General features: G+C 49.4%; 1 protein-coding gene across 11 annotated transcripts in view; it reads left to right on the top strand.

Moving 5' to 3' along the window:
• FAM120B (family with sequence similarity 120 member B) overlaps positions 1–23,306 on the top strand; it is a 77,803-nt gene extending 54,497 nt beyond the window's left edge. For 4 of the 11 annotated variants that reach the window (XM_065930948.1, XM_065930952.1, XM_065930958.1 and 1 more), the window contains 6 exons: positions 1,658–1,750; positions 9,431–9,637; positions 10,967–11,075; positions 13,569–13,661; positions 19,073–19,123; positions 23,028–23,306. In XM_065930948.1, the coding sequence (XP_065787020.1) occupies positions 1,658–1,750; positions 9,431–9,637; positions 10,967–11,075; positions 13,569–13,661; positions 19,073–19,113 (543 nt within the window). In that variant the 3' untranslated portion in view covers positions 19,114–19,123; positions 23,028–23,306. Of the gene's footprint in view, positions 1–1,657; positions 1,751–9,430; positions 9,638–10,966; positions 11,076–13,568; positions 13,662–19,072; positions 19,124–19,216 lie in introns of all 11 variants that reach the window. The other 7 variants (XM_065930949.1, XM_065930950.1, XM_065930951.1 and 4 more) reach the window with 7 other exon arrangements.
• Positions 23,307–25,279: the final 1,973 nt, after the last annotated feature.

The raw sequence follows: 25,279 nt of genomic DNA, 5'->3' as shown, positions 1-25,279 counted from the left end.
TGTAGGTTGAGATCTTTTTTCTTGGTCATGAGTGCTGCGCATTTGTAGATTTCTTGCTTTTTCTGTGACATAATTATAGCTTCATTTATACAAAGGCAACAACTACTTTGGAATAAAGGTGGAGATGGATGTGATGGGACCAGTGCAGCGTTTGGTGGCTGAGCCCCGACCCTGTGAGGAGGGCATGGAGGTGCTGCCGGGACACGGTGCCACCCACCTAGGCTCTGTCTCTCTGCGTCTCTGTCTTTCCTTGCTTCTCACTCACACTTTGGTTGGACTTTTTGATTCCACAAAGGATGGGAGGAGATGCATATTTGGGGAATCCTGGTTTCTTTTAAATGGGGATCCAAAGACACAGTTGGGCTTGCAAGGGTGGGTGTTTGTCCCAGCTCTGATCACCCTAGCTCAGGCTAGCTGTGGGTGCTTTCTGTCTGCAAACCCCCGCAATTGTTGTCTCTGGAAATTTGTGTTAACACTTGACCTGCGTTGCTCCACGGCTCAGATTTCACCATAGCTCAGGCTTCCCACAGGCGTTCTGGAGCGTTCTGCCTTGCTCATGAGCACCAGGTTCTGCTTCCCAGCCTGGCTGTGGTTGACGTGAAGATTTATACACCAGGGACTGTGGATGGGGGGAGAAAAGACCCCGCCTACCTTCAGGGATGTCTCTTCTGCCCTGGGTGCGAGTGTGTGTATATGAGAGTGTGTGTCCTCTGCTGCCCCAGGCATGTGTGTGTGTGTGAGTGAGTGTGTGTGTGCTCTACTGCCCCGGATGTGTGTGTGTGTGTGTGTGTATGGTCATGTGTGTGTTCTCCTGCCCCAGATGTGTGTGTGTGTGTGTACACACATATGTTCAGTGCACTCTGCTGTGCCTGTGTGTGTGCTTTGCTGCCCCGAGCGTGTGTGTGCTTTGCGTCTCCCATCGTGTGTGTGTGTGTGCTCGGCTGCTCATGTGAGAGTGTGTGTGTGCCTTGCTGCCCCAGGGAGGTGTGTTTGCTTTGCTGCTCTGAGCATGTGCACACGTATGTGTGTGCACCCATGTGCTGTCCAGAGCCAGTGTGTGCTTTGCCACCCTGAGTGTGCATGTTTGTGTGCACGTGGGTACATGCTGTAGTGTGTGTGTATATGTGTGCACTTTACTGCCCCGAGCATGTGCACATGTGCATGTATCTGTGTGTGTGTGTGTGTGTGTGTGTGTGTATGTGTGCGTGCACTGCCCTCTGTTTGCACTTTGCTGCCCTGAGTATGCACACATGGTATGGGTGCACATGCGTGTGTGTGTGTGTGTGTTTGCATGTGCATGCACATGTGTATATGTGTAGGTGCACACATGCTGTCCTGTGTGTGCGTGCACTTTGCTGCCCTGAGCATGCATATATGTATGTGTATGTGTGCCTGGATATGTGTGTGTGTGTGTACGTGTGCACATGCTGTCCTGTGTGCACATTGCTACCCTGAGCGTGCACACATGTATGTGTTTGTACATGTGCATGCACTGTCCTCTGTGTGAGCTGCCCTGGGTGTGCGCGCGCGTGTGTGTGTGTGCATGTGCACATGCAGCCCTGGTATGTGTGTGCACTTTGCTGCTAGGCGTGCGTGCATGTATGTGTATGTGCCTGTGTTCTCCCAGGGCTGATGCTGGCGCTCTCTCTCCATGCAGGTCGACACTCTCTGTCTGGAGGATTTGCACGCCTTCATTGCACAGGCCCTGTGCCTCCAAGGAAAGCCCACCGTGGAGCTTGCAGACTTGCAGGTACTGACTGCCAACACCCTGGGGACTGCCCGCCTGACCACAGGGGCGGCATACTTGGTTGTTGTTTCACAGGAAAGTTTCCATGATTCACTCACTTTGTAACTGGAAAGTTTGCCTTCTGATCCCCTTGACCCATTTGGCCCACCTCCTACCCCTCCCTCTGGCAACCACCACTCTCTTCTTTGTATCTGTGAGTTTGTGTTTTTTTTTGTTTGTTTTTTGTTTTGTTTTCAAATTCCACATAGAAGTGAAAGCGTGTCATTTGTCTTTCTCTGACTTATTTCCCATAGCATCATGCCCTCAAAATTCATGTAGTCACGAATAACAAGGTTTCATTTTTTATGGCCGAGTAACATTCTATCGTGTGTGTGTGTGTGTGTGTGCGTGCGCACGTGTGCACATGCACACACCTGTGTACATGCACATGATAATTTCTTTATCCATTGCACTCATTGATGGACACTTAGGTTTTCTTCCTTGTCTTGGCTATTGTAAATAGTGCTGTAGTGAACATGGGAATGCATATCTCCTTGAGGTAGTATTTTCATTTTTTGCAGATAAATCCCAGGAGTGGAATTACTGGATCATATAGTATTTCTGATTTTAAGAGCCTCCATACTGTTTTCCACGTTGACCTCACCAATTTGTGTTCCCACCTACAGTGCATAAGGCTTCCCTTTTCTCCACATTCTCTCCAACATTTGTTATTTCTTGTCGTTTTGATGATGGTGATTCTAACAGATGTGAGGTAACAGCTCACTGTGGTTTTGATCTGCATTTCTCTGATGATTAGCAGCGTTGAACATCTTTTCATTTGCTTGTTGACCATCTTTTCATTTGCTTGTTGACCATAGGTCTTCTGCTCAATTTAAATCAGATTGTTCGGTTTTTTGGTTATTGAGTTGTATGAGTTATTTATGTATTTTGAGTATGTACGCCTTGATAAGGACAAATGTTTTGCAAATAATTTCTCCCATTCAGTGCATTTTCTTCTCATTTTGTTGATGGTTTCCTTTGCTGTGCAGAAGCCTTTTTTTCCTTTTCTCCTTTCCGTTTTTATGAGGTATAGTTGATGTACAATATTATGTAAGTTACAGGTATACACCACAGTGATTCACAGTTTTAAAGGTTATACTCCATTTATAGCTTTTATAGTTACTGTAAAACATTGGCTTTATTCCCTGTATTGTACAATATATCCTTGTAGCCTATTTATTTTTGTACATAGTAGTTCGTATCTTTTTTTTTTTTTTTGTATCTTTTAATCTGCAGGAGCATTTTAGCTTGAGGTATCCTCACTTGTTTCTTTTACAAACACTCTCCCATAGGTTGTGGTATGTGTCCTGGGTTGGGCGGCTGGGCATCCCAAGACTCCATCCCCTGCTCGCTGTGCTTGGGGGAGCCTGTTGCCTAGCCCCCGCCCCTGTGGAATGCCCGCTCCCAGGCCAACTGGGCAGCAAAGCCATGTACAGAGCCTCTTCTCAGCTCCAGGGCTGGAAGTAGAGCTCGCTGGCTGCCTGGTCTTGCTGTTCTGAGCTCGGAGCTCCATGTGCTCCTACCCCTGCCCTTTGCTCAGACTCTTCACACCTGGGGCAGGTCTGAGGTATCTCAGGTTCTCCCAGTGGTGAGGCTTTTGAAACTCAGAGGTCAGAACTTGACGGTTTTACCTTCTCCTGTCCCCATGTGTTTATTGATGGGGACCAAGTCTTAGGTGACTACAGAGAGGGGAGAAGGGTGGGATTATGGTTAGTGGTTCAGGTTTGATCTTACTATGTTTTTTGTAAAGATTTGCCTTTTGCCATCCTTTAAATCCTGGATCCTTTCTGCAACTCTCTACTTGTAAACCTAATGGTAGATCTCATGGTGGTCATGGCCCTAGGTTACCCTTCCTTCTGACAGGTGCATGTGAGGCTAGAAGAGCTGCCTGGGATGAGGTGATGGAGAAGGTGAGTCCCGCTCTGAAGCCCTAGGACGCTGTGTGTTCAGGTGACTGAGTCAGAGGTGGGCTGAGGAGATGGTTAGGAGGGCAGGCTTCACGCTGCAGGACATGCATGGACTTTGCTGCTCCCGAGTTATTTCCTCTTTCATGTCGTTTTTCATGAGGAAGACATTTGACTTCAGGCCAAGCTGCACACTCTCTTCTTTCCTGTGTTCCTGGGTTCTTTCTATAAGCTGGCAGACACTCCAGTAGAAGTTGTTTTTCTTGTTTATTGTCCAGGGTCCTCCATTCTGAACTTCAGACGTGGGTCAGGACTAAGTTGGAAGTCATGTGTGTTCAGAGGCTGCCTCCTCAGTGTCCTGCACCATCAGGCTGCAGATAAGACAGTTACGGTTGGGAGGCCTGTCAGTCCTGGTAGACCCAGCTCGCCTGAGACAGCCACTGACTTTGGCTGGGGGGAGATTTTGTTGCTGTGTATGGTGAGTTCAGAAAACTTGCAGCTGTTTCCGCTGGGACTGTGGTATTGTGGTGATCTTTCAGGGTGCAGCAGCCAGCTCAGTCTATGACAGGCAGCCCTTGCCAGTGTGTCTCTTACTTCATTTTACCCTCTCCTCTTGTTCCTCGAAAGTATCCATTTAAATTCTAGAGGTGTATCTCAGCACAGTTTGTGTTTACCTGGGTTAAAGGTGAAGCATAAAAGTGACCTTGGATGGGAACGAACCGCGCAGAGGAGAGCTGGTTTTTATTTTGCTCTCTGGGGGCAGGAGCCGCGTAACAGGCGCTCGCCCGCCCAGGCCTCAGCGTTCTCATGGCAGCGCCTGTCCTTCATGGAGGCGCCGTGTTCACCACACCCAGCCCTACCCCGGTGCCTTGTGAGGAAGAAGAGATTTCTGGATGCGCTCCTGCTGGGTTCTTTGCTAAGCCAAACCTCGATCTGATTTCTTTTTCCCCCTGAGACAGGATCAGACGGGGTTTCCCCACACAGCCTTCACGTGTCGCTTACTTGCATCTGAACCCAACAGCTGTTTTTAGTGCCCACTGTGTGGGCGCCCCCCCCCCCCCGCCCCCCGCAGGGACCTGGCTGATGCGTTTGCCCCGCTGTGTTCTTAGAGGCTGGTGTGTCAGCAGACGCGGGTGAGTTATCTCCACTCACAGTCACATGGCTGTCCTGGGCCCACCACATCATGTCCAGGTCCTCGGCACAGACACGGGCTCTGCTCCGATGGCTCCTGTCTTCCTCCCCTACACACTCATCACATGGCACGCAGATGAGCCTGTCTCCTGCGTGTTCACACACCTACCTGTTGGCCCACAGCTCTCCCTGTCCTGAGGATGCGTGCTAGGCCATGGCTGTGTGACTGGAGTTCAGACACCTGCCACTGGCCCCACGGCTTCCAGACCGCCTCCTCCCGCTGTGCACGCCACTCTCTCACCGTGTCACATCCCGTTTCCTGGCAGGGGGTGGCCCCGGACAGGGATGGGAGGTTTGAAAGTCTAAGTTAGGGAGCTGCTGGGCTCCAGGAGAATACCAGTCTTTGATTCAAGCCAGCAGTATTTTCTAGCCCGTGTGCCCGCTGTTGAAGACAAGAGTGTCTGAGGGTCTGAGTGTGACTCACACAGGTGGGCATGTGCCAGACAGTGTCCTTCAGCAAATAAAAGCTTTCTTTGGGGAATGAAAAGTATAAGGAGAAGGGACAGGTACAACATGGGAAACCTCCAGGGGAGGAGCTCGGTGGATGGGTGGCTTCTGACCTCAGAAGCTGTGGGACCCTGTCCAGTCCAGAGGGCTGGGAGCAGCCGCTGCTACTCATGAGCCTGCCTGGTGAGGTTCAGGCCTCCTCGGGCTTGTGTGGGACAGTCGTGCCCAACCACAGCCACAGAGAACTTTGGTGTAGAACCTCCAAAGTCTAACCGGCCTTTCAGACCAGGAAAACTCAAGAGTTTGCTCTTGTTTGCTTTTCTGGTGAGTGGTCCAATGTCTGCAGTACTCTCCTCTCCCTGCCTGGGATTCCACCTGCTTTTAAGATAGTCGCTCTGGTGAACCAATGCCTGAAACGGCTGACTTAGGGGCTTCAGCTTCAGTGTATACAAAATGAGCCCCAGTTGTGATAAACACCAGACAGTGGAGTGTTTACTGTTCAGTATTCACCCTGAGGCTTTGCAGCAGTAGAACTGGCTTTTCTGGTTTCTATGTCCATCACCTCAGCAGGAAGTGCTCAGGAATCAGCTCCATCCTGTCTTCATTCCAAAGCATGAAGACATGCTCTTATCACATCCTCTTATCATTTTATTGGTGAAGCCTTACCTTAGCCACATGGAGTTAGCCATGCTTACCAGCGACTCTGACTCGGGATTGAGGGCCAGCCTTCCGCCACACTGACTTGTCCCCAAATCCCGCTTCTTCCAGGAAGAAGAGCTGCTGGGTGACTCTCCCAGGTGCTGGGAGAGGCCCTCGAGCCTCATGTTTTCATTCTGCTCTTTTGACACAATCAAGTGTTTATTTTTCAAATACAGGCTTAGTTTAACATTTGAAAACCAGTGTGTGATTGCCTTCATTAGCACCATGCATGTTGTAGAGAAAGTATTAGTTGAATTCAGTTATTGTTTGTGGTGAACAGTCTCAGCAGACTAGGACTAGAAGAGAGTTTTCTTAATCTAAGAAGGAGTGTCTACAACAGAAATCAGACTTCATACTAAAATAGTGGAAGTTTTTCCACTATGGTGTGCGTGAGTCAGGGGTGCCTTCTTTCACCAACTTTCCTTACACTGAAAGAATAGAATAAAACTATCATTATTGATAGGTGGTGTGATTGTGTTTATGGGAATCCAAATCTACAGAGCAACAATTAGACTCACTACACAGATTCATCACCGGATGGTGCAGAGTCGACATGCATAATTCAAATATATTCTACAAACACAGAAACAAGTAAAGCTAACCACCACATTTGCTGCGTTTACACTTAACATACAAGGAAAAATGTGAAACATTTAGAAAAAGGAGCAGTTGGACAGAATCCCCTCTGAGAGCCATAAAGCTGTGTTGATAGAATGCACTTCTGTGTGAGAACAGGCTACCTGTTGAAAGGTGCTGCTGTCTCCTGAGTGATTACACGATAAGAGTGCCCCAGCCAGCACTGCATGCAGCAGGATATAACAGTGCAGAGGGTGAACAGTGTAGAAACCCCAGCCCTGCATACAGTGGTGTATAACAGGGCTGAGGGTGAACAGTGTAGAAACCCCAGCCCTGCATACAGTGGTGTATAACAGCGCAGTGGGTGAACAGTGTAGAAACCCCAGCCCTGCATACAGTGGTGTATAACAGCGCAGAGGGTGAACAGTGTAGAAACCCCAGCCCTGCATACAGTGGTATATAACAGCACAGAGGGTGAACAGTGTAGAAACCCCAGCCCTGCATACAGTGGTGTATAACAGCGCAGAGGGTGAACAGTGTAGAAACCCCAGCACTGCATACAGTGGTGTATAACAGCGCAGAGGGTGAACAGTGTAGAAACCCCAGCCCTGCATACAGTGGTGTATAACAGGGCTGAGGGTGAACAGCCAGAGAAACCCCAGTTTCAGCCCAGAGAAGCCCGAGCCTGCGTGTGCTGTAGTTCTTTCGTCCCTCGATGGTGAGCAGGCCCGTCCACATTTGAGTAGTCTGTAGCACCATCTTCAGGCTGTGGGGATACTGGAACTTCTGCGGTGCTGATGACACTTGCTTTGTGGCCCAGGTGCTTGTCACCTGGTTTGTTTGAAAATTTAGATGGTCTGCAGAGGATATCTGCTTTGGGAGGTGGTTTACTTCTATTAAAATTCACTTTAAAAGTAACAGAGAAGTGTATAAGAAATGAAGAAATTGACTCTCTTACAGGAAAGCCTACTTCATGGGAGAATTGCCCCCAGCCCTCAGTAAGCACGTAACATCTGCATCGGTTCAGCGGACCTTTAGCAGCCTTGGTGGGTGCGCTGACCTGGAGCCCACGGTGCCGCCTCGAGGCTGGGCACTGCAAGGGCTGAAGGCGGTGGAGAGAGAGGAGCCCAAGACCACAGCCGTCCCGCAGGGCCAGGCAGGCCTCTGAACACTTGAAATGGCTGGGGCATCTGAGAAACGGTGCAGTTAACCTTACTGCACTTAAATTCAAGCCCCACCTGGGGCCCTACTGCTGGCCTGGGCGGTGCCTTTCGAGCCGGACAGTGCCGTGTGTGGGCACACAGGGCGGGGCCCCGTGGCTGGAAGTAGGTGGTGGGGGCAGAGTGCTGATGGCAGCAAGGGCTGGGTAGCCTGGTGCAGCCCCAGTCCAACGTCGCAACCACGTTTCTTTCAATAGGGAAATGAAACGTGACTTAGAAAAGGGATGAAACGTCGGTCCTTTTCCTGGTTTATTTCAGTTTTGTGAGCTATGTGATGTTGAAAATCACTGCTATTTATTTTGCGCAACATAGATCCACCTGATGCTGACATACTGAGTGGAACTTCCTGTATTAACAAAACCCTGTGGACACTTGCTTGTGGTCAGTTCACTGTTTATGGTCAGCACAGGCCACAAATGCCAAAAACACGAGCGACTGAGGCGAAAGATGTCTCTGCAGCTTCCTACCATATGGAGCCCCCACAGTGTCCAAGAACAGGAAGGAGGTTTGACAACAAAATTAAAATTTTGTGTGGGTGTGACGTTAATTTGTAAGAAGTACCAACCCATCTTTGCCAACAAAGATCCATCTAGTCAAAGCTGTGGTTTTCCCAATATTCATGTATGTTTATGAGAGTTGGACTATAAAGAAAGCTGGGTACTGAAGAATTGATGCTTTTGAACTGTGGTGTTGGAGAAGACTCTTGAGAGTCCCTTGGACTGCAAGGAGATCCAACCAGTCCATCCTAAAGGAGATCAGTCTTGAATATTGATTGGAAGGACTGATGCTGAAGCTGAAACTCTAGTACTTTGGCTACCTGATGCAAAGAACTGACTCATTAGAAAAGACCCTGATGTTGGGAAAGATTGAAGGCAAGAGGAGAAGGGGACGACAGAGGATGAGATTGTTGGATGGCATCACTGACTCAATGGACGTGAGTTTGAGTAAACTCCGGGAATTGGTGATGGACAGGGAGGCCTGGCGTGCTGCAGTCCATGGGGCTGCAAAGTCGGACGCGACTGAGTGACTGAACTGAACCAGCCCATCAACCCTGTGCAATAATAAGCTATTTTGTTCTTAAATGACAGACATTTATGTGAAATTTTTATAGTAATGCTCACGGTTAGACCTCTGACTCATCAGTGTCCATAATGACTCTGTCTTGGCCTCTCCGCCTTTCCTTTTTTTTATTTTCCCCTTGCAAAGTTTGCTATCTTTTTGTGTTTATTTTTGGCAGTGCCGGGTCTTCATTGCTGTGCACAGGTTTTCTTCATTCATGGTGAGGGGCTCTGGCTGAGTTGTTCCGCAGCATGTGGACTCTCCTTGACCAGGAATTGAACCCACGTTGCCTGCATTGGCAGGCGGCCTCTATACCACCAGGGAAGTTCCTGCCTTTGCTTTTAAAGAAATATTCCCGGTGGGCCTGAGGCTGTGATCCCGTCACCTTCCTGGCAGGATGGAGCTTTGCTGCCCCGAGGGCGTCTGTGTGGAGAGGTGGTCCTGACCTTGTGGGCGCAGTACCTGAGCCACCAGCCACGCTGGGGGGAGCTCTGGTTCCCCGTGCGAGGGCTGCCTCCTCACCTTCTCCCTACATCTTGCCTCTGCAGCTTGACCACATTGACCCCAGAGCTGTGCAGCTGGCTACCCTCCTGGTGCGTGGTCTCACTACCTTGGTGTTGGTCAACGGTGCCTGTGGCTCCCCCTGGGAGATGGCCGACTTCATGCCCTGGCACCTGTTCGATGGGAAGCTGTTTCATCAGAAGTACCTGCAGTCCGAGAAAGGGTACACCGCAGAGGTGCTCGTGGAGCAGAACGTGAGTCCACAGTCTTCTTCACATTAGAGAAGTTAGTAGGTTTGAAGTCAGTTGTTAAAATGCATCATGAAAACTCAAGGTCCTTGGCTGGAGGTCACAGGGGTCAGCAGCACTATCTGTCCTCACAGTCACTCCTTCAGGGGCAGACCCCAGAAACCCGCACTGAGGAGTTCTGAGACTGACCCAGAAATCGGCGAGGCTGCTGGTGGCCGCCCAAGTCCGGCTGTGCCCCCAGCATTGCGAGCTCCCCTGAGCTCCACAAAAGTGGAGGCAGGCCACAGCATCCCACTGTCTTACACATTCTATATTTCCGAGCGCCTTTTTTCCTTTTCCCCATTTGGGTGAAGAGCGTGCACTCCCTGCAGACCCGCTCTGCAGGTGTCAGGCTGATTCAGTCGGCGTGGTGGTGATGTGTTCCTTGAATCATTCCCTGAAGGCCAGCAGTTTAGTGGGGCTGGTCGCCACCACCCTGGCTCTGTAAGTACAGTTGCTGCATGGTTCCTGGAAGATTTCCAAGTCAGGCTGCAGCCTGGCTCATTTGGAACAAGTATCAGTACCCACGGGACCCTGTGATGGGCGAGAGCTGACTGGTCAATGACGGGGTGGCACTCCACACCTTACACGTCAGACAGAAAACGTTTGTGTTGGCATCACTGTTTCATGCACAGAGACAATTCAGGGTGTCACAGGAGTGTAGTGTTCAGAATTTAGAAGCAGTCAAAATTAGGCACAGTCAGCAAAAGCAGAGTACTGGCGAGAATGTCCCATGACCGTGGCTTTAGTACTGAGTCAGTGAGAGGTAACCATAGGCCGGGCTCATGCCACTGCCTGCACGTCACCCCCGCAGACTCGCCTCGTGTCTGGAGCCAGTGCAGACGGTCAGGGGCTACACTTACTACTCCACGACAGGCGCCGACAGGCGGAGCGAGCACCCAGCCGTCCAGAGGCAGCTAGGAAGGTCACCCGTCCCTGCACTGTCGGCGGCATCTCTCTGCCTGCCTGCTGTCTTGGAGCTGGCTGGGACTGAAGTGACAACGTCACCAGCAGGGGTGTCCTCGGTGCAGTCGGTGGTAGGGCGTAGACGCCGCTGCAGACCTGAGGCCCTTCTGCAGACACTTGTCTCACTGCAGACACAGAGGTGTCGCCGCTGTCACTGTCAGGTTGTGCAGGCGAGGACCAGCTTCTGGGACTCCTGCCGGCTGCGGTGTGCGGGCAGGCGCAGTCTCACTCCCCACGGCCCTGCGGCCCCAGACTGCTGCCCTCCCCGTCACTGCGTCTCCTGAGCGCCTGCTGTGTCTGACGCTGCTCTGCCGTCGCGTCTGTCTGCAGAGGTCCCACGTCACCAGATTCCACACCCTGAAGTCAGTCGTGTGTAAAGCCTGTGGGAAGGAGAGCAGACCGATCGTCAGCAGGCGGCACTGGCGTCCACACCATGCAGGTGGGTCCTGGCCCCTGTACCCTGCGTGCAGCTTCAGGGAGGCTGGCGCAGCGGGAAGAAGCAGCGGAACTGAGGTGCTCGTGCACTGCTGAGCGGTTAGGTTCTGGCCCCGCAGGAGAGAGTCTGCAGAGGGTGCAGGCTGTGGGCCCTGCCCTGGGGCTTCAGTGGCTCTCCAGGAGGCCCTAGAGTGTGCACCACTGGGTTGATGGGTCTTTATTTGACAAAGGTTTTGGGTTTATTTTTTCTCATGATACGAGGAGAACTCAGAATACAAAGAACATAACTAAAAAGGTTTGTTTTAATTATATTGAAACTGAAACCTTTAAACCTGTCCCTGAAGGTAACAGATGTTTGCTGTTGACAGCGTCTCTCTGTGTTTATCTCATTGCGAGTGTACCCGGTGTGTGTCCTCTGCTCCAGGGCACTCGCCTTCCAGTCCATAGTCACGGTGCTCAGGCTCCCCTTAACAGAATGCCCACCTCTGCACGTGTTGCGTTCGCCTAATAGCTTCCCCGCCTCAAGCTTCCGGTTTTCTCTTTTTACGCATGATGGTTTTACGCATGATGGTTTTACGCATGATGGTTTTGTGTTCCTTAGAGTAGAGTTCCATTGTTCACAGAATTACAGATCCAGACATAATCAGGTTTTAGATTCACATTGCCAACTTGTTTTCTTAAAAGCACATGGTCACTTCACGCCTTCACCAGCAGGATTAAGAGTGTCCATTGGGTGCATCCTTGACATTACTTACATTTGCTTTTCTCACTAATTTGATAGATGAAAAAGCCTATCTCCTTCACTGGGTGCTGCTTTGTTTATCAGTGAAGTCAGGCATCTTGTTCAGTAACTTGTGTTAATGAGTTCGGTTTAATCATGTTCCCATGTTCTCATTTGGGTAGGATCTGTAACTGTCACTGTAGCAGTCCTGGTGCTGTAGTGACGGAATTAGAGAATTACCCCAAATTCCTTCCCCCCAGATTGTCCTGGTTCTCACACCAGCCTTGCACATTTCTCTCCGAGAGATGTTGTGCCCTGAGGTCAGTAAGGAAGGCCTACTAGGGTCGAGTCCTGCTCCTGCCGGTCAGCGCCATGGGCAGCGGCTTCAGCCCCTCCTGGCTCCTGTGAGACAGACCCCCCTGGCCTCACCCTCTCGCCGTCCGTTACCTTTCTCCTGCCGCCTGGAGCAAAGCAGAAGTTTTTTCCTTGCAAAATAAATAGGCAGCGTTCTCTCTGCACCACCTGTTCCCCGCATCTCTTGGCGGCATCACTCAGAGCAGGTGCCCTGCGAGCCCTGGCGCAGGATTCCCGTCAGTGGTGCCGTTGTCCGCAGAGCAGGGACGGGCTGGCTACAGACATGCAGACGGCAGGGTGCAGCCTGCTTCAGCCGCGGTGGTCGCAGGGAGGCGAACTCCTGAAGCTCTTTCTGCATGTCAGAGTCGGGTGCTCAGACCCAGGAGGACCACATGTGGGACAGGTTTTGTTTAAGGTCCTAAGACAGCCTGTGGTCTCTCAGATGTCAGGTGTATTAAAGCTGCCATCCATTGTCTCCTGGTAGGGACAGGAAGCTGTGACTGCTCTCTGGTGAAGTGTCTGTACAGATGGCAGACCAGGGCGGGCCTGTCCTGTTATCCCCAGTTATGGAGGAAACTCTTAACAGCCTGAGGTTCTTTGGTTCAGTCCCCTGGGCCCCAGTGACTTACCAACACCATGTAGGTTCTTGGTGGCAGAACTCAGCCCCCTGAACCCAGCCCAGCATCCTCGGTCACCTGTACCAAATGCTGCCCCCTCCTCCTGGACAGGGCTGTGCCAGTGACACTGGTCCTGGTACCTTCCAGGCAGCGCCCGGCTCAGAGTGTGTGTGGAGGGCAGGGGTCACAGTGCTGGGCCAGCGAGGGGCTGCCTGCCTGTGTCCACCAAGTGCTGGTTCACCCTGGGGCCAGTACTGGGCAGACTCGGCCTCCTTTCTTTATAGAGCAGCAGGAAGCACCAAGATGCTGCTTAAAGTCACATTTAAATTTGTACCTAGACTTGCTCGTGCTGCGTTCCAGTAGAGACAAACAGAGGGCCTCAGGGTTTAGGACTTCAGGAGAGGAAGCGAGAGTGAGTGGGTACGCGCCGATGAAGTTCATGAAGCACTGGGAGAGGGTGGCCTGGTCAGGCCTGCCGACTATGTCCCAGAGCTGCGTGCTGGTGGCCAGCGGTGCGGGCCTGGGCTTCTGGCTCCGGGCACAGCAGTGTCTGGTCCCCTGCCCAGGGCAGCTGACCGAGGAGACCCTGCTTGGAGGCACCTGACAGAGCACCCTGCTCGGCCCCAGCACAGACTCTCATGGGCCAGCCCCAGAGCCTGTGTTTCTCATGGGCTTTCCCTCTGATGGGAGGGATGCCAGGTGTTTGAAGGCCACCAGCCAGGGCCACCTTGCTCACTCCTGAGAACAGCTGCCAGCTGGGATCAGGCGCGTGTAGCTGCTGACATGCCGTCACGTGTCCCCACAGGACGGTGGGGCCGACCGGGATCCAGCTCCCACGGGACAAGCTCCGGGTGCAGCCGGGCTGGCCACAGACAGCACTGGAGGGACCAGGGGCCAGGTAAGAGGCCCGCGGCGTTCTGGGCCTGCCTCGTGGCTGCTTGGGAGTAGGTTTTATGTTTGCGAGCAAGTGAGCAGGAAAATACACAGGGCTGGGAGCCCCGCCTGCTCAAGTGCAGAGGCAGTCGCCGTGCCGGGCGCTGACCTGCGCCTGATTCATCTTCTGTCAGTTCGTTCAGCTGCCCAAGACTCAGCTTCGTAATTTACTGAGAAGAAAGCTCCTGTGAAGGTTACATACACATGTGCCTGCGTGCGTGCTAAGTCACTGCAGTCGTGTCCGACTCTTTGTGACCCCATGGACTGTAGCCCGCCAGGCTCCTCTGTCCATGGGACTCTCCAGCAGGAATACTGGAGTGGACTGCCGTGTCCTCCTCCCGGGGATCTTCCTGGCTCAGGGATGGAACCCGAGTCTCCTGCATTGGCAGATGGGTTCTCTACCACTAGCATTACCTGGGAAACCCCTATATACAGGTACATCCTTCTAATGAAATAACGCACAAAGTAGCATTCTGCCAGTATCAGCATTTCCTTACGTCCTGTGAGGAACCCAGCAGCCTCAGCATGTGACCTGGGAAGCATGGTGAGTCTTTTCCTGCATGTGTGATACCGACGCCTGGTTTAAAACATGAGGATGAATTTTGTATATAATAATTTATACACCAAAAACCTCATACTAGTATTTAAATTCAGATTCTCTGCAGTTTTGAGAGCCAAACTGCATAGACTTTTGAATTACCTAAGGTTTCTAATTTTACCTTTCCAAATGCAAACACCTGTAATTTTCCTGTTACTTTTGCAACCTGTGAGATGCATGCCCTGCACCGGCTTCTCATTGCTGTGCATGACTGCTGCCGGTCATCATGGCGGCGTGACCCAGGACTCCCGGTGTGACCTTGGTCCCGCGGGTGGCCTGTGAGGCTGTGTTCCTCTGCTGGTTCTCGAAGGACCTGCACACTTAGCAGATATTTGGGGTCCCAGCAGGGTTCCCTGAGGCCCCACCCCCGGAGGAGAGAGAAGCCCCCACAGTTAGTCACAGTTGCTGCAGCTGTTCCTTCCACCCCACTTCCCCTGCAGCCTCTGCTCCCCAATCACGCCTCCCAGTGCCCCCTGAGGCCTCCAGGCGGGCTGGGTGAGCAGTCGGGGGTGCCCACACCTGAGGAGCCACCGTCCGGGGCAAGTGTGGGTCCCCCCGCCCCCCAGTGCCAGCCAAGTAGTCTGAACAGTTGGGTAGGGCAGTGTCACCGAGAGTCGGGAAATACCAGCTTTCCCATGGTTCCCAGTGTGTCTGAGGGGGTTTCCAGTTGAGAAGGGTCTGAGGTTAACTGGACTAAGCCACAGACAGGGCCCCCGCATGTAGGCAGGTCTGTGTCCACCCTGGAGTCAGAGGGGCCCCGGTGCTGTGGACTCACAGTTGAGGGCAAGTCCCTCAGACATGGGGGTGGGGGCGGAAGGGGGTCACTGTCTGTCTGTCAGACCCGCACGCGTGTGGGGACATGGCCCCCAGCTGGGCGGTGGTGCGTGGAGAGTCTCAGCTGGTAACTCTTTAAAGGCTGACAGCCCTCCTCAGGGAGGACAGGGCAGGGTGGCTTTCATTTTGGTTTTGAATTGTATTTATCTATTTTTGGCTCCATGAGGTCGCCGTGGCTGAGAGAGGGCTTCCTCTAGTTGCGGCGAGCTGCGTGGCGTCTCTTGATGCGGAGCGCGGGCTCCAGTGCACAGGCCCAGGAGTCGCGGTTCGTGGGGTCTTCCCAGACTAGGGGCCGAATCTGCGTCCCTGGGTCGGCGGGCAGATTCTTAACCGCCGGACCAGCAGGGAAGTCTGGGGAAGGTGTTTCTGAGAGAAAGAGGGACCTGGAGACGTGTAGGCCCGGAAGGAGAAAGGCGGGACTCACCCTGGCCTCCGGCACCTTACGAGGCTCTGAGGAGACGGGCGGGGGCGGGCCACGGCTGCTGTGGGCCCCAAGCAGACGAGGGAGAGGCGGTGGTCAGTCACGCCTAGAGCCTGCGGTGCAGCGCGCGGAGACGCGGTCATCTTCCGCTGCCCGGCCCGATGTGGCTGGCTCGGCCCTTCTCCAGAGCCCGCACCTCCGCGTCCCAGGCAAAGGGAAGGCCGCCCAGAGCGCCTGCCTGGCCGTCTCCCCGTAGTGGCCAGGAGTGGGTGAGAGCAGCCACCTTCCTCGCTCCTTGGCTCCGGCTTCCAGAAAGCCCCGTGGGGAGGCTGCAGGCCGAGACAGGCACAGATGGGCAAGGCTGTGCCTGCGGGGGGCACGCACCCCCGTGACCCGCAGTGCCTGTGGGCGCGCGTGGCCGACCCTCAGCCCACTCCTGTGCCGCCCTGGGTGCCCTCACGGGCGTCAGCCTGGTGCCCTGGGGCCCTTCTGCTCCGAGCCCCAAGGTCTCCGCTGCTGCTCTTCTGCACCCGGACATGGGCCTGCAGGGTGGGCGTGGGGCCAGGCCGTGTCCTGGGGACACACTGTCAGGAGCAGGCCTTGTGCTGCCTGCACCGTTGGACTTGGACCCGGTGGGCCTTGAATTTGAAGCCTGTAGAACAGTACATGCTACAGGCTTTCTTTTCTTACTTCACTCGAGTCCAGACAAGTAGATGCTGCCTCCGATCCCGCAAAGGCAGCCCCTCCCCCCCAACTCTCCCTGACCTCTGACGTGGAGGGAAGAGACTGATATCCTGGGCCCACAGGTCACTGTCGTCCCTCTTTGATCTCACGCTTCCCCTGCATTGATTCTAGAGTTTCTCTTAATATTCTCACACTGACCTGTCCTGTTAGAGTTTTTCCTGTTAAAAAGCGAAGTCAGTTATACCTCAGTGAAAGCTGTTTTTTAATCTTAAAGTAAAGCAGGAAACAGCACACTGACTGCAGGCTTGGCCTGTGTGGTTTCGGCCGTCACTGAGCACGCGACCAGAAGCCATCGCTTCAACACCAAGCCCTCCCCAGGCCCTTGTCCTCAGCCTGGCCAGAGTTTCCTCTGGTCACTGGCCAAGGAAGAAGAGGCGTGAATATTGGCTTCCGCCTTACTTCCCTGTGATGGCAGAGCTGTCAGGGGCATGTTAACATCGAAGGAGGAACTGTTTTCCTTGGATCTACAGTGAACAGTCTCTTCAGATTCTGTTGGCAGACGGTGGTGTCTAGGAAATCTCTCCTCATGCGAATTAGAAAACAGACACTTCCTTAGGGTTGAAGAGCAGACCCTCACGTCAGCCCTGGCTCCCTGGGCAGGGGTCTTCTCTTGAGAGCCCTCATAACTAGATGGCGGGGGTCTTCTCTCAGAGCCCTCGTAACTAGATGGCCGGCCCCTTGGGGAGCAGCTGGCCATGCGGAGCCCCAGCGTCTTCCCGTGTACCGTGTCCTGCGTGTATGGCCAAGGCCCCGTGGAGGCTGAGGTCAGGTGAGTGCTGTCAGTGATGCAAGTCAGAGTGAGCAGGTCGCGCTGAGGGCCTGGTGTCCCCCTGGGCCTGGACCAGAGGACAGGCAGGCAGCTGGGGCCTGCTGATCTCCCTGTCGGTCTGGCAGGGTCTGAGGTTCTGGGAAGGAGTAGGTCTGGGAGGCAGGGAAGGAGGTGTCACCTGCAGGAGCACAAGGCCAGGGCCGCCACCACTTCGGGCTGACGAGAGGGTTCGAGGACGCGTGCCAGCAAGGCCTGTGTGTCTGGTGAGCCGTCCAGCCCACTCACGGGCATCGAGCACGCTGGCGGAGCAGAGGTCCTGGGGAGAACGTGCTGCCTCCCCGGTCCTTCCACACCGCTGGTGACCTGAGCCCTGGGCCGCGTGGGTCCCGCTGCCGAGCCTCTGGAGGGACCATCAGCTCGGCGAGCGAGGCCGGACGTCGGGTGCCGGTGGCCCTGAGCTGGCCGCCACCCTGGGGAGCCTTCCCTGCAGGCTCAGGGCAGGCGGTTGCTAGGCGGTCTCTGAGGAAACCCCTGCTCTGTGGGGGCTGCAGGAGCCCCTCCAAAGTCCAGGGGTGCTGGTGCCAGAGGGTTTGGAGCTGAAACACTTCTCTGGGGCCTCAGGTTGGAGGCAGAGTGAGGTGGTGAGTGCTACGTTGGTGTCGGACTTGGGAATTCAGGAGTTGGGATGGACAAGAAACCGGAAGGTCTGACAGGACACATACAAGCGAGCAGACTGTGTGTCCTTGCATGTTGCCTGATGCGGAAGGTGCTCAAAAAATGTTTGCAGTGCACATATGTTTCCACACAGAATATTAAACATGCACGCATGTGTACATTAAGTCTTTTGTTAGAACAGGAACATGTTTTTTCAGGTCAGGTAATCCATTTTTTATCTCCTTTCTGTGGTTGAATTATGTCATCTTTACTTAGCCAGCTCATTTTTTGCTGTGTTTTATCTACTTTTGAGCCCCTTTTATAGTATTTTTTGGAGATACTCAAGCAGTCCAAGCAGAATGTTGTCACTATTTTCAGGACAGAGTTAACAAGCAGGTTTCCCATGGCCGCCCCCAGGCCCCCTGACCTGGTGAGAGGTGAGCCGCTCCATTTGGGCTGGGAGCCAATGAGACAGGGGTGGGGACCTGGGACCAGCAGAGGTGTGAACCTCTATTCACCAAGGGGTGAACATCAAAGCTTTCGGAACTTTTAAAATGCTAGCCGGCAGCTAAAGTGAGAATGTTTAACCTCTACGTGCTGTTGGTGAGAAATGATGTGTTAAATTCCACAGTTAGTAGCTACAAATTTGCCTGTGATTTCTTCAGATTTTCACTTCTCCGTGATTCCTAGGAGGCCTGGGCTGTTGTAAAGCTGCCTCTGTTCATCTGTGATAACAAGGATGCTGCCTGGAAACCTCATTCTGGCCACTGCTGTGACCCTCTCTTGTCACCCTCCTGGGGGGTGCAGGTGACAAGGCTGCCCATCCCTTTTGCTGGAGAAGTGTTACATTTTAAATGTGAAAAGCCATCACCTGTTTTACTTGTAGAATGGTTCTTTTCTGACCTTAGCGATGCCAGAAAGTGGGCAGCAGTCCCGAGGGCGGGGATGGGGAAGCCTTGGGCTCTGCTGCAGAGGGAGCCACCCTCACGCTTTCCTGCTCTTGGCAGAACATCCCAGGCGCCATCTGCACAGGAAGGGCCATTTGCAAACATCCCTGGCAGCAGTGGCCATGTAGACGCCGTGCAGACGGTGGCCCTGGAGTTGAGGGGAGCAGCTCTGACAGTGCTTCCTTCCACCAACAGAACTGCCTCTTAATTAATTGCTTCCTACTTTAATGAATAATTATGGAACAAAATTTTAATGACAGGTGGCCACAGCTAAAAAGAGAATAAAGTTCTGGCCCAAATACAACTCAGATGTTGTTTTCGTACGTACTTAAAAATGCGTCTTTTTTTTCTGTTTTATTTTTAGAGAAATTTAATTCTTATTTTTTGTTTTGTTATCTGTTTGGTGCAGGAAGTAGACAGTATGAGCCTGACCAGTGGAGAAGATATTAGTCATCTTCTGGTAAGTCCACCACTTAACATCTTCAGTATAAATCAGTTCTATAAAGATTGAAGTAAAACATCTGTCTTTATAACATAAATCTTTCACATCAAGTACCAAAGAATTCAGATGTTAAAACCTCCCAACTTGGTTTCAAGGTAAGTTTGCTTCCTCCAGAAACAGTGTGCACAGAAGCAGAAGCCGCAGAGCCTGGCTGTCAAACCAGAGTGAAGCCTCTGGACCCTCTGGACCATCCTTCAGAGTTATGTCATCTGAAGAGAGGCTCTCTGGGGGTTCCAGACCCAGACTCACATCAAGAGGAAAAGTGTCTGTTTCAGCCTTCTTCCAAAATGCCTTTGCTGGCTTACTTGTAGATGTCATCCTGACTCCACGTCCCAAACAGCCATGGTTAACATCTTCATGCCAGTCTGCATCTGTTGATTCTTTTAAAGAATTGGAATCTTATTATGTCCCACTTTCTTTAATACTAGATTGTGAGGGCATTTCCCAGATGATCTTATCTTTCAAGACATGATGTCTAATAAGCTATATCATTTTCCAGGAATTATTTACTAATTATGAATTATAACCAGAAGTAAAGTTTCCAACTGTGTCTTCACAGAGAAAGATGTACCAGCTTCCTTCTCACCCTTTTGGTGGGAGAGGTGGCTGCATGGTCTTGACATTGCATGTGACGCATGGGTCACCCTTTCATTTAGAATTTGCTCCAGCCCAGAGCCTGTGCCTGTGAAGACACACCTGGATTCAGCACACGTTAGGCATCAGACAGGAAGCCTGCAAACTGTAGAGAGAGGCAGTAGTTGAGTGTCAGGAAGCCTAATTTATGATGCCGCTAACAAGTAGGACATCTGTTGCTCTTTATCTGTGAGCCCTGAAGGGCTCTTGTTGTTAAAAAATATTCTAAATGAATCCAACTTCAGAGACATTCTTTTCATGAAAGAATTTTCACATAATCTAAGAATTGAAGTTTTAAGCCCCAAATTGTCCTGACCTCAGCCCCTGGGTATTTTGATAATTGAAAATAATCTAGATTAGGGATTAGGTTAGCAGCTGTCTCCCTTTGGCCTGGAGCTGCTGTGACTTTCAAGCTGCGCCCATACCCAGGAGAGCCTCTTGAGTCGTGCTTGCTGGCACTCACGAGACATGTCCTCCAGCTGATGTCATTAAAACAAAATAAACCCTAAACGAACTGCAGTGCAGTTTGTATCTTTGCACTTGATGCTCTAGCCTGACTGACAGCTCTGTGTGCAGGCTCCTTACTTTGTTTTAGAATCCCGATTGGTAATATGCACCAAAAAGAAATATAGTCTCTCATTCACTTCCTACAGGTCCTCTTTCAGGACGTCTGCATGCCTAGTCACTTTTCATGCAGTCATGTAGGATAGCCTTATTTCCCAGTTTTGGAAATAGATTTTTTTATATGTAGGTTTCCTGTCTGAATTTTTAACATTCTGTTCATTTTGTTTTTGCTAATTTGAGACCACTACTGCTTCTAGAAGTTTCATTTCTTTGTTGCTTATTTGCATAACTTTAAAATAAATCTCTCATTCCTTAGACTAGAAGAGTAGACTTCCATGAATATCATTTCCCCCGTCATAAGTAAATTCTAACTTGTCAGTAAAATGTTTATGTTAATAAAAAAATGTTTATGTTCATTTAGCAAGCTTAAGTAAAGCCATTGAGTTGATAAAATCTTTACTACATTTGGAAAACCAGTGCAGTGATTTTTTTTCTAATTTTGGTGTTATATTATCTCTGCAATTAAGTCTTCTGATGAAGTTTCCACATATCAGTTTTAAAATGAAAATAAAAGTATTATTATTCATAAGGAAATGTAATTCACTTTAAAAAAATTATTTGGAAGGCATTTTACCATCCAACATATTGGGATCTTTGTGAAGAAAAAGGATGTTAAATTTTGTCAGATGCTTTTTCTGCATCTATTGAGATAATCATATAATTTTTCATTTTCATTTTGTTAATGTGGTATATCATGTTGATTGATTTGGGAATGTTGAACCATCCCTGCATCCCTGGGATAAGTTCCAGGTGCCCAAGGTGTATAGTCTTTTTAACGTACTGTTGAATTCAGTTTGCTAATATTAGGTTGATGGAAAAAGTAACTGTGGTTTTGGACCATGAATTTTAAATCATTATAACTAGGCTCAAACACATCTTTATTAATCAAAATAGGAGCCATTACAATCAATACATTTCTACCAGTGAGAAATAAGCTTATTTCTGTAGCATAAAATTCCACACTTTGGGATTTGACACTCTTGGAATGCATTTTCTGCCTCCTACTGACTGTGGAAGTGTTTCGCCTGCAAAACATTGTTGAGATGCTTGAAGAAGTGGTGGTTGGTTGATATTCACCTGCTATGAACATGGAGGGTAAGGCAAAACTTCATAACCCAGTTCTTTCAACTTTTGAAATGTTGTTTGTGCAACATGCAGTCGGGCATTGTTGTGGAGAAGAATCGGGCCCTTTGTGTTGACTAGTGTGTGCTGCAGGCATTGCAGTTTTTGGTGCATCTCTTCAATTTGCTGAGCATACTTCTCAGACGTAATAGTTTCAGCGGGATTCAGAAAACTGTAGTGGATCAGTGCAGCAGCAGACCACTATAGTAAATGCTGACCACAGTTACCATGACCTTTTTTTGGTACAAGTTTGGCTTTGTGAAGCACATCACCAGTTGTGGTATAAAATCTGCTTTTCATCGCACATCACAATCCAACCAAGAAATGGTTCATTGTTGTGCAGAATAAGAGAAGATGACACTTCAAAATGACGATTTTTAAATTTTCGGTCAGCTCATGAGGTACCCATTTATCGTGTTTTTCACCATCCCTATTTGCTTAATGCCAAATGACTGTAGAATGGTCGATGTTGAGTTCTTCAGCAACTGCTTGTGTAGCTGTAAGAAGGTCAGCTTCCGTGGTGGCTCTCAGTTGGTCATGGTCAACTCCCAGTGGCCGGCCCCTGCGCTCCTCATCTTCAGGGCTCTCGTCTCCTTTGCAGACTCCTTGCATCACTGCTGCACTGTCCAGTCCTTATCAGTTCCTGGGCCAAATGAGTTGCTGTGGCGAGTTCTCTGCCCTGCTTTGTGAGCCATTTTGAACTAAAAATTGCTCAAATTTGCTTTATGTCTAGCATCATTTCTATAGTCTAAAATAAGTATAAAATACTTTACAATATTGTAGTGGTTTTTGCTATAAACAGCAAGTAATAAGTCATTAGCAAAAAATATGAAGTGAGAAATGCACATTAAAATGATGTATAACATAACCACATTTATTTAAAGAACATATTCCAGTATCAAATGGCAAAGTTCAACAATGCAAAACCACGATTACTTCAGCACCAACATAATAACTTTGTTGAGGACTTCCCAGGTGGCACAGTGGTAAAGAATCCACCTGCCAATACTTCCCCTGGTCGGTAAGATCCCCTGGAGAAGTGCATGGCAACCCACTCTGGCACTCTTGCCTGGAGAATCCCGTGGACAGAGGAGCCTGGCGGCTACAGTCCATGGGGTTGCACAGAGTCGGACATCACTGAAACAGTGCACACACACATGCTCTGCTGTCTTTGGACTTAGTATGTTCTTTTCCTCGTTCCTTCAAGTGTAACATTACATGGTTTGAGGTCTTTCTTTTTTAATATAGGGATTTATTGCTATAAACTTCAGTCTTAGAACTGCTTTTATTGCGTTAAGTTTTTATATGTTGTATTTCCATTTTTGCTTGCCTGAAGATACATTTTGATTTTCCTTTTGATTTCGTCCTTGACTTATTGCTTGGTCAAGAATGTGTTAATTTCCACAGATTTGTGAATTTTCCAGTTTTCCTCCTCTTACTGATTTCTAGTTTCATACCATTGTTTTCCTTGGGCAAATTCCAGGAGATGGTGAGGGATAAGGAAGCCTGGTATGCTGCAGTCCATGGAATTATGAAGAGTCGGACATGACTTAGTGACTGAGCAACAACAACCATTGTTATCAGAAAATACACTTGATGTAACATTAGCCTTAAATTTTTAAGTTTTGTTTTGTGGACTAACATATCTGTCCTAGTGAATATTATATTGTTTTTACCTAAGAAGACTGTATATTCTGCTATTGGATGAAAATGTTCTACATATGTCTGTTAAGCCCACTTGATATAAAACAGTTCAAGTTCAGTGTTTATTGGTTTTCTTTCTGGATGATTCTACTACCCATTGTTAAAAGCAATTGTTATTGTCAGTACTAATATTATGCTATTATTACATTGCTATCTGTCTCTCTCTTTAGTTTTGTTAATATTTTCCTTATATATTTACATTTATACATTTATATTCATACATGTCCATTTTAACATCCTTTCATGATAAAAACTTTCAACAAATTAAGTATAAAAGGAGTGTACCTCAACATAATAAAGGCCATATATGACAAACCCACAGCTAGCATCAAACATAATGGTGACTGGTTGAAGGCTTTTCCTCTAAGACCAGGAACGTGACAAGGGTGTCCACTGTCACTATTTCTATGCGACAGAGTACTAGAAATTCTAGCCAGAGTGGTTAGGCAAGAAAAAGAAATAAAAGACATCTACATCGGAAAGGAGGAAGTAAAACCTGTTTGCATATGTCATGATGTCATATATAGAAAACCTTAAAGACTCCACCAAACAAACTGGAGCCCATTATACAGAGTGAAGTAAGCCAGAGAGATAAAGACCAATACAGTATACTAACGCATATATATGGAATTTAAAAAGATGGTAACGATAACCCTATGTGCAAAACAGAAAAGGAGACACAGAGGTACAGAACAGACTTTGGGACTCTGTGGGAGAAGGCGAGGGTGGGATGTTCTGAGAGAATAGCACTGAAACAAGTATACTATGAAGGGTGAAACAGATCACCAGCCCAGGTTGGATGCATGAGACAAGTGCTCAGGGCTGGAGCACTGGAAAGACCCAGAGGGATGGGATGGGGAGGGAGGCGGGAGGGGGGTTCAGGATGGGGAACACATGTAAATCCATGGCTGATTCATGTCAGTGTATGGCAAAAACCACTACAATATTGTAAAGTAATTAGCCTCCAACTAATAGAAATAAATGAAAAAAAAAAAAAAAATCCCCCCCCCCAAGAAATAAAATAAAAAGAAGTGTTAGAACTAGTAGAACTAGTAAATGATTGTAGGATATAAAATCAGCATACAAAAAAAAACAGTTGCATTTCTGTACACTGACAACAGAATGGGACTGTAAAGAACGTCAAGTGCCAAGTAATTGATGCTTTCAAATTGTGGTGCTGGAGAAGACTCTAGAGAGTCTTTTGGGCTACATGGAGATCAAACCAGTCAGTCCTAAAGGAAATCACCCCTGAATATTCATTGGAAGGACTGATGCTGAAGCTGAAGCTCCAGTACTTTGGCCACCTGTTGTGAAGAGCCGACACTCGTTGGGAAAGACCCATGATTATGGGAAAGATTGAAGACAAAAGGAGAAAGGGGGCAGCAGAGAATGAAATGGTTGGATAGCATCACTGACTCAATGGGCATGAATTTGAGCAAACTCTGGGAGATAGTGGAGGAGGAGAGAGGAACCTGGTGTGCTGCAGTCCATGGGGTTGCAAAGAGTCAGACACAACTTATCAACTGAAAGACAACAGCAGAGTATCAAAAAAAGAAGTTAAGAAAATGATTCTATTTATAATAGCATCAAAAAGAATGAAGTACTTAGAAGTAAGTTTAACCAAGAGGTAGCAGATCTGTTTACTGAAAATTATAAAACAGTGATGAAAGAAATTGAAGAGGACACAAATAAATGGAAAGATAGCCCATGTTCATGGATTATAAGAATTAATATTGTTAAAATGTCCATTCTACCCAGAGTGATTTACAGATTCAATGCAGTCTCTACCAAAATTCCAATGGCATTTTACAGAAATAGAACAAACAATCCTAAAATTTGCATGGAACCACAAAATACCCCAAATAGTCAAAGCAATATTGAGAAATAAGAATAAAGCTTGGAGGGTCACATTTCCTGATTTCAAACTATATTACAGAGCTAAAGTAACCAAAACTACAGTTTTGGTATAAAAGCTGACATATAGATCAGTAGAACAAAATAAAAAGCCCTCAAATAAACCCTCATACATGA

This window comes from Muntiacus reevesi, chromosome 3 (genome assembly GCF_963930625.1).
Source record: "Muntiacus reevesi chromosome 3, mMunRee1.1, whole genome shotgun sequence".
NCBI lineage: Eukaryota > Metazoa > Chordata > Mammalia > Artiodactyla > Cervidae > Muntiacus > Muntiacus reevesi.
This window is presented reverse-complemented; position numbering and strand designations above follow the sequence as displayed.